Source organism: Temnothorax nylanderi, unplaced genomic scaffold (genome assembly GCF_030848795.1).
Source record: "Temnothorax nylanderi isolate EJ_2023f unplaced genomic scaffold, tnyl_v1.0 TNYL_tig0980_pilon, whole genome shotgun sequence".
Classification (NCBI taxonomy): Eukaryota; Metazoa; Arthropoda; class Insecta; order Hymenoptera; family Formicidae; genus Temnothorax; species Temnothorax nylanderi.
The window spans coordinates 10,001-21,376 of NW_027250042.1; the positions used below are offsets into that span (position 1 = coordinate 10,001).

General features: G+C 36.3%; 1 protein-coding gene across 4 annotated transcripts; it reads right to left on the minus strand.

The window, feature by feature from the left end:
* Nucleotides 1-2,877: 2,877 nt before the first annotated feature.
* LOC139786200 (intermembrane lipid transfer protein VPS13B-like) lies at nt 2,878-10,510 on the minus strand. Of its 4 annotated transcripts, XM_071725361.1 has the most exons (9): nt 6,163-10,510; nt 5,206-6,100; nt 4,907-5,112; nt 4,702-4,817; nt 4,269-4,620; nt 4,070-4,192; nt 3,674-3,787; nt 3,291-3,566; nt 2,878-3,219 (listed from the first exon to the last, which is right to left on the minus strand). In XM_071725361.1, the coding sequence occupies exons 4-9, from the start codon at nt 4,812-4,814 to the stop codon at nt 2,878-2,880; spliced, it is 1,320 nt and encodes a 439-aa protein (XP_071581462.1). In that variant the 5' UTR covers nt 4,815-4,817; nt 4,907-5,112; nt 5,206-6,100; nt 6,163-10,510. The 4 variants fall into 4 exon arrangements, 3 of the variants coding, with proteins under 3 accessions (XP_071581462.1, XP_071581460.1, XP_071581461.1); XM_071725359.1 differs by having other exon boundaries at nt 5,206-10,510; XR_011722213.1 differs by having other exon boundaries at nt 3,062-3,219; nt 3,851-4,192; nt 5,206-10,510.
* Between the last annotated feature and the right edge of the window lie 866 nt (nt 10,511-11,376).

Here is an 11,376-nt window from a genome sequence, read left to right on the forward strand (position 1 = left end):
GAACAATTTCTTAAAGCTTAGGGCTTAAAACACCTATTGTAGACCGGGACTAAGACAAACTAAAGCCGATATTCATAGTCGGTTCTTATCTTTGACTATCTAAATATGGACTGCTAGCAGCAATTTCAGACTGAATGTCAAGATGTATCGCGCCGACATCGACCAGTTGAGAAATGCGTGAACTAAGACAGACGCCATGTCGGTAACATGTTGGTCATGTCGGTCATGTGAATCATGTGCACGTGTCAATTATTACATTATTTTTTAAAATAAAATTTCGTTATTATGGAAAACAAGTTACTTTGAAAGAGCATAACACATTTATTAGGCATTATTTTACAAAAAAATATTACTTTTCAGTCATTAAGAATATTAAGAATATTAAGAATTTAAGAATATTGCATAAGTTATAAAATATATTTTATATCTATTATATTAATTTTCGTGAAATTTATGTAAAAAATATTTTGTTTGCTTTATCAGCATGTTCAAATAAATATCATGTAATAATTTTTATACACATTTTTGTTGTGTTAATTTATTACTTTATTTACAAACATTTTTAAAAATTTATATTACTATTGTATATTAATCTCTTTATGCACATCATATTTTATCACTCATATATTTAAAATAAGAATAAGTAACCTTGTTTTTATACTTTTCTTTTATTTTTGTCTTTTAAAATATTTCAATATTTAACACTATATTTTAATATTCATGTAAATATATACAATAAAAATATACAATATACATTACAAACTTAGTAAAAATTAAACTACTCATACTACGCGTTAAACTTGAAAAAATATAAGTTTCTTATAACAGGGTGCATTCCGTTTCATGCATAATGTGCATAATAAATGCATCATTTATCCTTGTGTAACATTCAGTGAACAACAAGAATAAATAATGCATTATACTCATCATGCGTGAAACGGAATGCATTCATAAATACAAGTTAAAGTATATTTAAATTTTCCGGTCTTTGGTCGATGAGGCGAAGCCTAAATATCGAAGATGTTGAATACTCGTCCCTCTCTGTCTGCTGCATGGATTAACTACCAGCACAGTATATACAGTAGCGCAACTCTCTGTCGGCGCCTTTGATGTTAGTGTTGTCCAAAATAGAGTGCGCATGCGCGAAATAAGTAAGCGCCCACTAACACCATCTGAACGTCTTTCTCTGAACTTCTTTCTCAGTTGCTCTTCCTTTCTCCGCTCTCACTCCGCTTTTACATGAAATTAATCTGAATTTAATGAAAATAATAAAGATAAATATTTATTATGTATTAAAAATAAGAAAAATATATAAAAATGAGAAAAAATAAAATTATATAAATGTGATTGAATAATATAAATGTATTGAAGTATAAAATTAATAGAAAATATAATGTTATATAACATATATTGAACAATCGAAAAGCAAAATATAATATTTTATACATTATACTTATAAGAAAACAATTATAATTATAAAATATTTAATATAAAATAGTTTTATTACATTAAATGAAATAAACGAATGATTTAATTATGCATCCAAAATAAAAATAAGATATACTATATTCATGCTTAATTTAAAATGCGATAAATGAAATTTTAATTTTAATACGACGATATGTTCCCAGATAGCACGGAGAATTGAACAGAAATTCTTTTTAAATTCCCGATTTTTTAAATGTATTCTTTTTCCGTATATCATTTCTGTCCCAAAACAACTCTTAAGAGTTCAAAAGAAATTCTTTTCTATGTCACCAATTCTGAGTTCTTCTTCAGATACAAAAAAAATCACTTTTCTACTCCATAAGAATTCGTAATATATTCGAAATTATGTTTAGATAGTATTCTAATAGAGCTCTATCTAAGCGCTATTTCGAATGCATTGCGATTTCTTATAGAATAGAAAAATAATTCCTTTGTATCTGAAGGATAAGAAAAAAATCCATCGTAATATGTCCAAAAACAGTTTCTACATCAGAAAGAACATAAAATGTACTAATCCATTTTATGTTCTTTCTGATGCAAAAACTGTTTTCGGATAGATTATGAAGGATTCTTTCTTATCCGATGTTACAGACAGAATATTAGGATTATAAACACTGAAATTAGGAATATAAATATAGGAAAACATAAAATAGAAGTATCCATGACTCCTATATCAATTAATGATTATATTAATAAATTGGTATACAGATTTGAAATATTTTAAGTATCATTAATTGTTATAACAAACAATTCGTATAATATGAGCGACATATTTATCGTACATACAGACATGCAAAATAAAATTTTATATGCAAAATAATCAATGTATAATATGATATTATGAAAATATAAAAGTGTCCCGAAAGAGTGGTCGAGTAACGATTCGAAATTCTACAAGCATATTGTTACTTCGCAGAAGCAGCGACGATCGTTGTATTTCGGAATTCGGACGCGCTTCCGCGCGTCTCGTTAATGCTTCATCGGATGAGAGTCTTTAGCGATTGGAAGGAAAACATACGTATGTACTTCGATAGACATGCATCAATCAATTGGCAGTAAATGGCTTATATAAAATGTGTCTGGATAGAATAATGGACATATGTATTATATTATCTCGATGATTCCCATACGCCCGATTGAGCATTGCGTTTATAAATTTATAAAATTTCTCCTAAGAGCCGTTCCTGATCCGAGTAAGCAAAAGTCCACATACAAAAATCCACATACGAAGTTGCAACACCATGGATTTAATAGCACTTTGATAATCCATTTAAGATAACAGATACAATGAAAGACCCTTATAGAAAAATACACTCAACCCATAGAAAAACCCTTAAAGTTGGGTGTGATTTCGGACCGCCAATAGAACGTTAACCATTTAAATGATGGTTAACCTTCTATTGGCGGTCCGAAATCACACCCAACTTTAAGGGTTTTTCTATGGGTTGAGTGTATTTTTCTATAAGGGGAATCTATGGACAGATTTGAATATATTCTGTCTGGTCTTAGAAGTGTCGATAGGTTTCCGTTTAACGATGCTAAACTGGTAATAATTTCTGCTCCGGTGTCAGTCTTCAAGGATAATACAATCTGTCTTGTATTTAAATGTAAATCAGGTACACTGAATTTCCTCGATTTCGTCGGCACTGCTATATTTTGCGAATCCATATCCGTAGTTTCATTCTTCTCTGTAGGTACTTGCACGTCGTCATCAATAAAACACGATAATACCTAGAACATTGATATAATTTAGAACTGTTGAAAATATATACGAATATGTTATACATTCTTTGTTGAGTTACCTTATTCTGTATGTTATAAAGTTGATTGAGCCGGGATAAAGAGAGATGTACTTTCGTCGGTCGTCCCATTTCAATGAAAAACTGGCGGTTTTTGCCTAGAATCATTTCAGATTTTATTGTCGCAAAAGAAGGTGGGATACCCGTGTCTGGATGTGGATCTCCATGCTTTGTTTCTATACTTTCTATCATATAAAGTTTGAAATCCTTCTCGCTTGGTATTGCGTTTAAATTTTGTGCATCGCCGAGCGCTGTTATTGTTATATCGAAACAAGATATCTATAAATTCCGCAACAATATTAATTAAAATAAAATATTTGATAATATGCCACATTAATATTAAATGACGTATTAATTTTTTGTAAGTAAGATGGTATAATACGTACTTGTATCTTTTTAGATAAATGTTGCTGAGAGAAGTAAATGTTTGGCTGATTGATCATTAGGTAAAGTAATGGCTGTTTATCATTATCGTCTTCGCAGTCAGTTTTGTGTATATCCTAAAAATAATATTCATATTTTAATAATCCTTTCTAAAAAAAGGCAATTAAGTCGATACTCGCATATCTCGAAGTTTATTGTTGCCGCTTTTCCGCGATGCCGCTTGGTTCTCTCGCTGTGCTTACATCATGAGCAGCTGTCATCTCGTATATTTTGATTTGACAGTTGTGTATTGTGTAATGTTAAAGCTAAATAGCGCGCGCGAAGCGCGCGTTTGTGATGTCTAGTAACATTAAAATACTGCAATTGAATAAATTAATCCCAATGTAACTATTGCTCACTATGTTTATATCCTCTAAATCAAGGAATGTATTCTGGACTTCGTATAGGATAAATGTTATCTTTCCGCAATTTACTAAAAATTCAAACGGTGGAAGTATCATAGTTTCAACCATGGGCCTTCCCTACAAGAAAAAAAAAGCATTACTTTTAATATAAATTCTGAATTAAATCATGAAACGCTGTTATATGATAACTTACAATTATTGTGGAATGCATGCTGGACATTTCAAAATCGACACCACTATCTTTTGTGAAGTCGATATCTGAATCATCTGACGTCTGTTTCAGCCATCTAATAGGTTTAATGCTTTGAGCTCCTGAAGGAAATCTTTGAACTATATTATTAGAACTATTTTTATCGTTCAGCTTCTCGAAATTTCCAGACAATAACGTCATAAATTCATTATTGAGCGTTGATATTAATTTAATTTGATCTAAATTTATTGTCAATTCTATGTCTGTAATGCAATTTACTTCAACGGCGCTTCCACAGACAATTGTGTCTCCTTTAAATGTGACAGCTGGGGCAATAATTAAGCAGAGATCAAATCTAGGATTAAATATTAAAATTAGAATACTATAATTATCATATAAATTTTTACGCGTTTAAATTATATTAATTGTATATTACTTCGTTAATACTGGAGATGTTGAAAAGTATGGATCTAGAATAATACCATTCCCGAGCTTATTCCACTCTAATGCTGGATTCTCGTTCATTGCATATAAGTACGATTGAGACATCCTCTGAAAACAATGACGCTTGTATCAAATCTGGATGTTTCAAAAATTTTCTTTTAAGTTTTACAGTTTAGACAATGTAATTGATGGTAAACCTTATTAAAATGCTTAGCTGATAATTCTTCCAAGTAGTGGTATATACACACACTCCTTTAACACTAATTTGATATTGTCGATCCTCTACAGCCGAACCTGGTACGTTTAATATATTTGCTCGAGCAGCCAGTTGATAAATGTCGGTTTGCAATGGAACTCTACAAATTGGATTTTCTGCATCCGGCGTAATACGAATTCCGTCCAACTATATAATATATAATATAATACCAAAATAAATAAGTTTAAATATTAAATCTTTATAATAAGGAAATTATACAAGAGCAAAATGGTTTACAACCTGAAGCATCAATAAATCGTGTTGTAATTTATTCGTATCAGTCGGCATCATGAGACGAAAACCTTTGAATTCAAAATGTATCAATGGCAACGATTCATTATTCAAGTTGGTTATGCCAACTAATGGTGTTGCCATGTTTTTATAACGGATAGATTCCGTGTTTTTTTCAGTAGATGAATTCAGGCACGTAAAAGGTTTCACCAGTTGAGCATATTTGCTAATTACACTAATTGGTAAGATTATATCGACCATTTGCATTTTAATAAGTATTTCAGAAATGTAACCGTTCGTAGACAACGTAGAATCAACCAGCAATTCTTTCTAGATATTAGAGTATCACAGAGTTAGTTTCACAAGTAAATAGATAAACGATATTCTTAATTTAAGCATGACTGATTTTAAGTACAATGATTAATTGAATAATTATCCTACCTTCTGAGGTTTGTAACCACTTTATACTCTTAAACTCTTTTCACTTTCATCACAAACGTAGTTATTCAGAGTCTGTCAAACACTTCTAACAGCTCTCAATAGCATTCAGTGGCTAATTAAGCTAATTCCCTCCAAATTTCTGTTCCAATACAGATAGGCATTTACTTAACTGACCATTTAAATTCTGAGAGGGAGCGGAGCAGAACGGAGAAAGGAAGAGCAATTGAGAAAGAAGTTCAGAGAACGACGTTCAGATGGTGTTAGTGGGCGCTTACCTGTGGCCATCGTCGAGTTTCCCCACTACACATCTAGTGAGTTCGTGATCCAGGGAAGCCGAGCTCTCCCGTTGCTGCGCCACTCCTACAGTCTCTTGTCTAACACAGACACACACACACACTGGTGCGTCTACGCGTTAGCTTCTCGTGTAGTTTTAGTTGCGTCATACTCGTTATTCACGAGTCTCCTGTACAATAGTGATACTAATAAACCTTTTCTTGTAGCCTCATTAAAAGTGCATTTTATTACCATAAACCGACGGAACATAATTGCTGTAGCTGCAATTCGCTACAATTGGTGACCCCGACGTGATTCGTTCGGTTCAGTGCACGTTCGAGAAGTTTCTCGTCGAGGCCCGTCTCGTGTCCACCGACCCTGTCGGGGGACACCCGACCAGGCCCGGCGACTATTGTATGGTGGGTATGGAGTACTCCATACGCGGGCATTTTCGGGTATGGAAACTCCATACCCGAACGCGAGCACTCCGGGTATGGAATTCCATGCCCGAAAACCCGAAAAAAAAATTTATTTATAAAAAAAATAAGAAAATTAAGCAAATATTGAGCGCCGAGAGACTGTGTTCATAACAATTTATTCGAACCTGAAAATAATGGAGGATTCACACTGCGTCCGACGTACGACGATCCGACATCCAATAGGAAATTTTTGTCTTTAATAATAAATTCTGTTATTGGATGTAGGATCGTCGTATGTCGAACATCGGGCGCAGTGTGAATTCTCCATAAGCGCGCTTCTCCTTCTTTGAATTATCGACAGCCAATCAGATAGCGTGAGCGTGCCGTTGCAGGGAAGACACAGTCGGCAGCTCGGGCGTGGTCTAACACTCTATTACTCTAACATATTGTATCGAGTCCACCGAGTCCCTTACTACTATCGCTGCTTCTTACGGCCCTGAAAGGTGCGTTCCGGTCTTCCGGAGAGGATACCATGGATAAATTCATATTTAGAAAGGCAAAGGTAGGGCAGAAAAATGACTCGGCCTCTTCGGCTTCAAATTTGGAGCCTCCAATTTCCGAAACGATTCCTGATCCTAACCTCTCTACTCATACTAAAAACACTGACGAAAATTCTAATATATCTCTGAATGCAGGTACAGGTAAGTCTATTCTTTCTGATTGTTGAGTCCGTTGACTATTGACCATTTAAAAGGAATAAATTTCCCCATAATTTTCTCAAGCACTCGCATTATTTATTACATTTGTTGTAGATGAAAAGCCACCAAAAAAATTTGAGATATGGCAAAAGACTTATACATGGCTCGGTCTCAATGCTGCTAATAAAATTGTTTGCAATATTTGTGTCGAGGCTGTAAATCGTAAGATGTCTTTACCAAATGATAGTCGTGCAATGTCATGCCGAGAGGCATTTGTTGTACGTGGATTTAGTACGTGGAGTAATGCAACATTCGCGTTTAAAAACCACGAGAAGAGTTACTTTCATAAGTGTGCTACTCTGTCATTGCAAAACATAAAAGAAGTGAGTGTAATCCAACGTATCTCATCTGCAACTGAACGAGAGATGAAAAATGCACGCGCAGCCTTAAAAAAAATATTTGGCACTGTGAATGTTTTGGCTCGGCAAGGATTAGCATTTCGTGGAGACGGCAATGATGAAACTTCCAATTTGATGCAAATTCTGAAGATGAGAGCTGAGGACTGCCCTGAATTGAACACATGGTTGAAAAGATGTGGATATAAGTGGATTCACCATGATTCAATTAATGAAATGATTGAAATGATGGCAGAAAGAGTTATTCAGAAACATTTGTCTGACATAAAAGCAGCAAGCATTTATTCTATTATCGCGGATGAGACATCTGATATCACGATTGGAACAAATTTCTTTCTCGATCAGGATTGTTTCGGAGGATTTTACGATAAGAGAGATTTTTCTTGGGTTTTTCGAAACAAGCAATACTAAGTCAGAAACTTTGTTTCAAATCGTGATGGATATTCTGAAACGATTTGGACTTGATCTAAACAAATTGAGAGGACAATGCTTCGATGGAGCTGCGAATGTGAGTGGCCGAATTAATGGTCTGCAGGCAAAAGTTCGCAACGAGGAACCGAGAGCACTGTACGTGCATTGTGCACCACATAGAATAAATTTATCAGTACAGGATGCCATGGAGAAAGTTTCTTGTGCCAAAGAATTTATTGGAATAGTCAAAGAAATTATTAATTTTATCAGAGATTTTCCCAAGCGTTTAGCGATTTTTAAGGACTTGCAATCTGATAATGCTCCCATTGTTTCACCTTTTTGTACAACTAGGTAAAATTATCTTATAACTAAAATTATCTTATAACTAAATTATCTTATAAAATTATCTTATAACTAAATTATCTTATAAAATTATCTTATAACTAAATCTTATAACTATCTTATAACTAAATGTTTATTACAAAATATAAAATAAAATGTTTTTACATGTTTATTTTATTGGATAATTATCTTCGTTTTTTCAGGTGGTGTGTAAGAGTGAAATCATTAAAAACCCTTCATCAGAATTATAAAGCGATTCTAGATTTTTTTTTACAATCATACAAGCTCAGGACACAGATGCCAGTGCAATGGCAAAAGCAAAAGGGTTTTTGGAACGTTTAGAACAGTGTCAATTTTATTTTCTTCTCGTTGCTATGATCAATATATTTGAAAGAGTAGAAGTGCTGAACAGAGACCTTCAAAAATCTGACATGAATATCACTGAGTCTCACGAAAAAATTATGATTGTCATTGATAGTCTTAAACAGCTGAGAATTAATGGATTCGAAGATGTGTGGTCTCAAGCTGTCGATGGAGCAAAAGACCTCGACCTCAAAGATCCAAAAACGTCCCGAGTTCGAAAAGCACCAAAACGATTGGAGTCTGGTTCCGTTGCCCATGAATTTTCTTCACCAGAACATTATTTTCGAAAAATTTATTTCGAAATCCTCGATCAAATACTCTCATCAATGACTGATCGTTTCTCGACTGATAAAATGAAATTCCTGTGCCAAATTGAGGCTTTTATCGTTGGAAAAAAAGACGAGGATGGCGAACAAGTTCCGGTTGAGGTAATCACTTCATTTTATAACAGAAAGATAGAAAAGAATGGAAAAATTGAGGAACAAAACGACTTTGATGCAGAGCAACTAAGACTTCATAGAAATATGTTTTATGATATTTTGCAACAGAGAAATGTCACGGTATCTAATCTATTGGATGTGGTAACGTTTCTTAAACAAAATTCTTCATTTGCTACTCTACTACCTCAATTCACAAAGTTGATCAGATTGATGTTGACTATACCCCACTCTTCTTGCACAGCTGAGCGTTCATTTTCGACGTTAAGGCGATTAAAAACGTATTTATGATCGTCAATGCGACAAGCCAGACTGAACGGTGTCGCAATTTTGCACATCCATTCAGGAGTTTCTGAACAACTGAACTTAGATGAGATACTCGATGAGTTTATAAAGAAAAATGCAGTAAGAAGAAATACATTTGCACTGTCCAGCCAAATAGAAAAAAGAAGATAGCTTAAGCTTTATACGTCACACTTGTTTTTTCAGTACTCCCCCCCCACCCCACGCGTTCCTCCTACTCCATACCCGAAAATACCAAAAGTCGCCGGCCCTGCACCCGACGGCATTTTTCTCTGTTGCAGATTTAGCCGGTATACAGCCGGTACCCTGAAAAGGAGATCGACGCATATTAGGTGCAGACGCAAGTTTTTTCTTGCGGGGATTCAAGCCCCTAGCAACAACAGCGCGCCATTACGCACGACGCGCTATTGGTCAAGACGCGTCCAACGTTAGTGCCTGATTGGGCAGCCCGTTCAACCGAGTCCTTGGCGAGGCTGTTCCTGGCGGTTGACCTTCTGCACCGGTGCAACGGCACATCGCAGCTCATCGCGGTCCTGCATACTTCATCGCAGCCCGTCGCAGCTCGTCGTAGTCGTCGAGACATTCGTTCTGTAACGTTGCTCTCTCACTTACTTATGTTAACAGCGCACGCGATCTCGTTTCTCGTGTAGGCCGTCCCCACGAGTAAGCGCCTAGTGTCGCCGCGTGATTTGTGTTTTAGCGCGCGTTTGCGACGTAATCTTGCGCGTACCATTGTAACGCTTCCGATCGCGCTCTGTTTCTCTGTAATCATGTCAGAACCGCCGCGTGTGGAATCATACCGCGTTCCTAAAATTCCGCCATTTTGGAAAAGCGAGCCGGAAGCGTGGTTTTTGCAAGTTGAGGCGTCATTGCGCGTGGCGGGAATTACCGTCGACCGAACCAAAGCCGACTATTTGTTAACGGGCGTCAACACTGAAGTAGTTGCACACATCTCTGATTTACTTAAAGCGGATCCGCCGCCTGATAATCTATTCGAGCGTCTCAAAGAGCGTATCTTATCCGTTTACGCGACTTCTCCCGAATCTCGCTTGCAAAGCCTGTTAAAAGGTCAGGTGTTAGGCGATCAAAGACCTTCACACCTTCTTAATCACATGAAAAATCTTAATAACGGTCAGTGCAGCCCAGCGGTACTCAGATCTTTGTTTATCGAGCAACTTCCTGACTCTCACAAAGCCATTCTAGCCGCGATTAACGAGCAAGATTTGCAAAAGCTGGCCGAAATAGCGGATAGGATTTCCGAGACCAATAACCCGAGTACTTCGGTAGTACCGTTTGTCGCTTCGGTAAACCAGGCGAAAGAGGCAGCACCCTCATCCGGTATCGATAAAAAATTAAACCAAATTACTAAACAACTCGCGGTTCTTAATAAAGAAGTGTTTAAATCGCGACATAACCGATCTAAGTCTAGAGGTCGTTCTCCCGCGCGATCGCAAAGTGCAAAAAAATCCGACCTTTGTTATATTCACCGTAAATACGGAACCAAGGCGACATCCTGTCGCAAGCCGTGTTCTTGGCAAGAGCCTAAGCAACTGGAAAACTAAAACCCCCTCCTCGCACCGAGACGGTCGGGGGTAACGGGGCGACTCAAAGCCGTCTTCACGTTTTCGACCGCATTACAGGTCAACAATTTCTTATCGACACTGGCGCGGAAATTTCAATTCTTCCCGCAGCGTTTCTCGATAAAAAAACGCCGTCTGAACTTAAATTATTTGCGGCTAATAATTCTAGTATCGACACCTATGGTGAACGTCGCCTTGCTTTAGATTTCGGTCTTCGGCGACCTATAGTTTGGAATTTTCGCGTGGCGGCAGTCTCTAATGCAATCTTAGGTGCGGATTGTTTAAAACATTATCAACTCCTGGTTGACTTACACAAGCGTCGACTTATCGATACTAGCACTAAACTCTTCACTACGGGTGAAATTCGAGTCGTTCGTGAAAATAAGATATCAACGGTAAATCGCAAAGCTAATTTCGCGAATATTCTTTTAGAATTTCCGGAGATAACGGGGGTTAGTCAACTAATTCCATCGGCAATACGTGACGTTGAACATCAC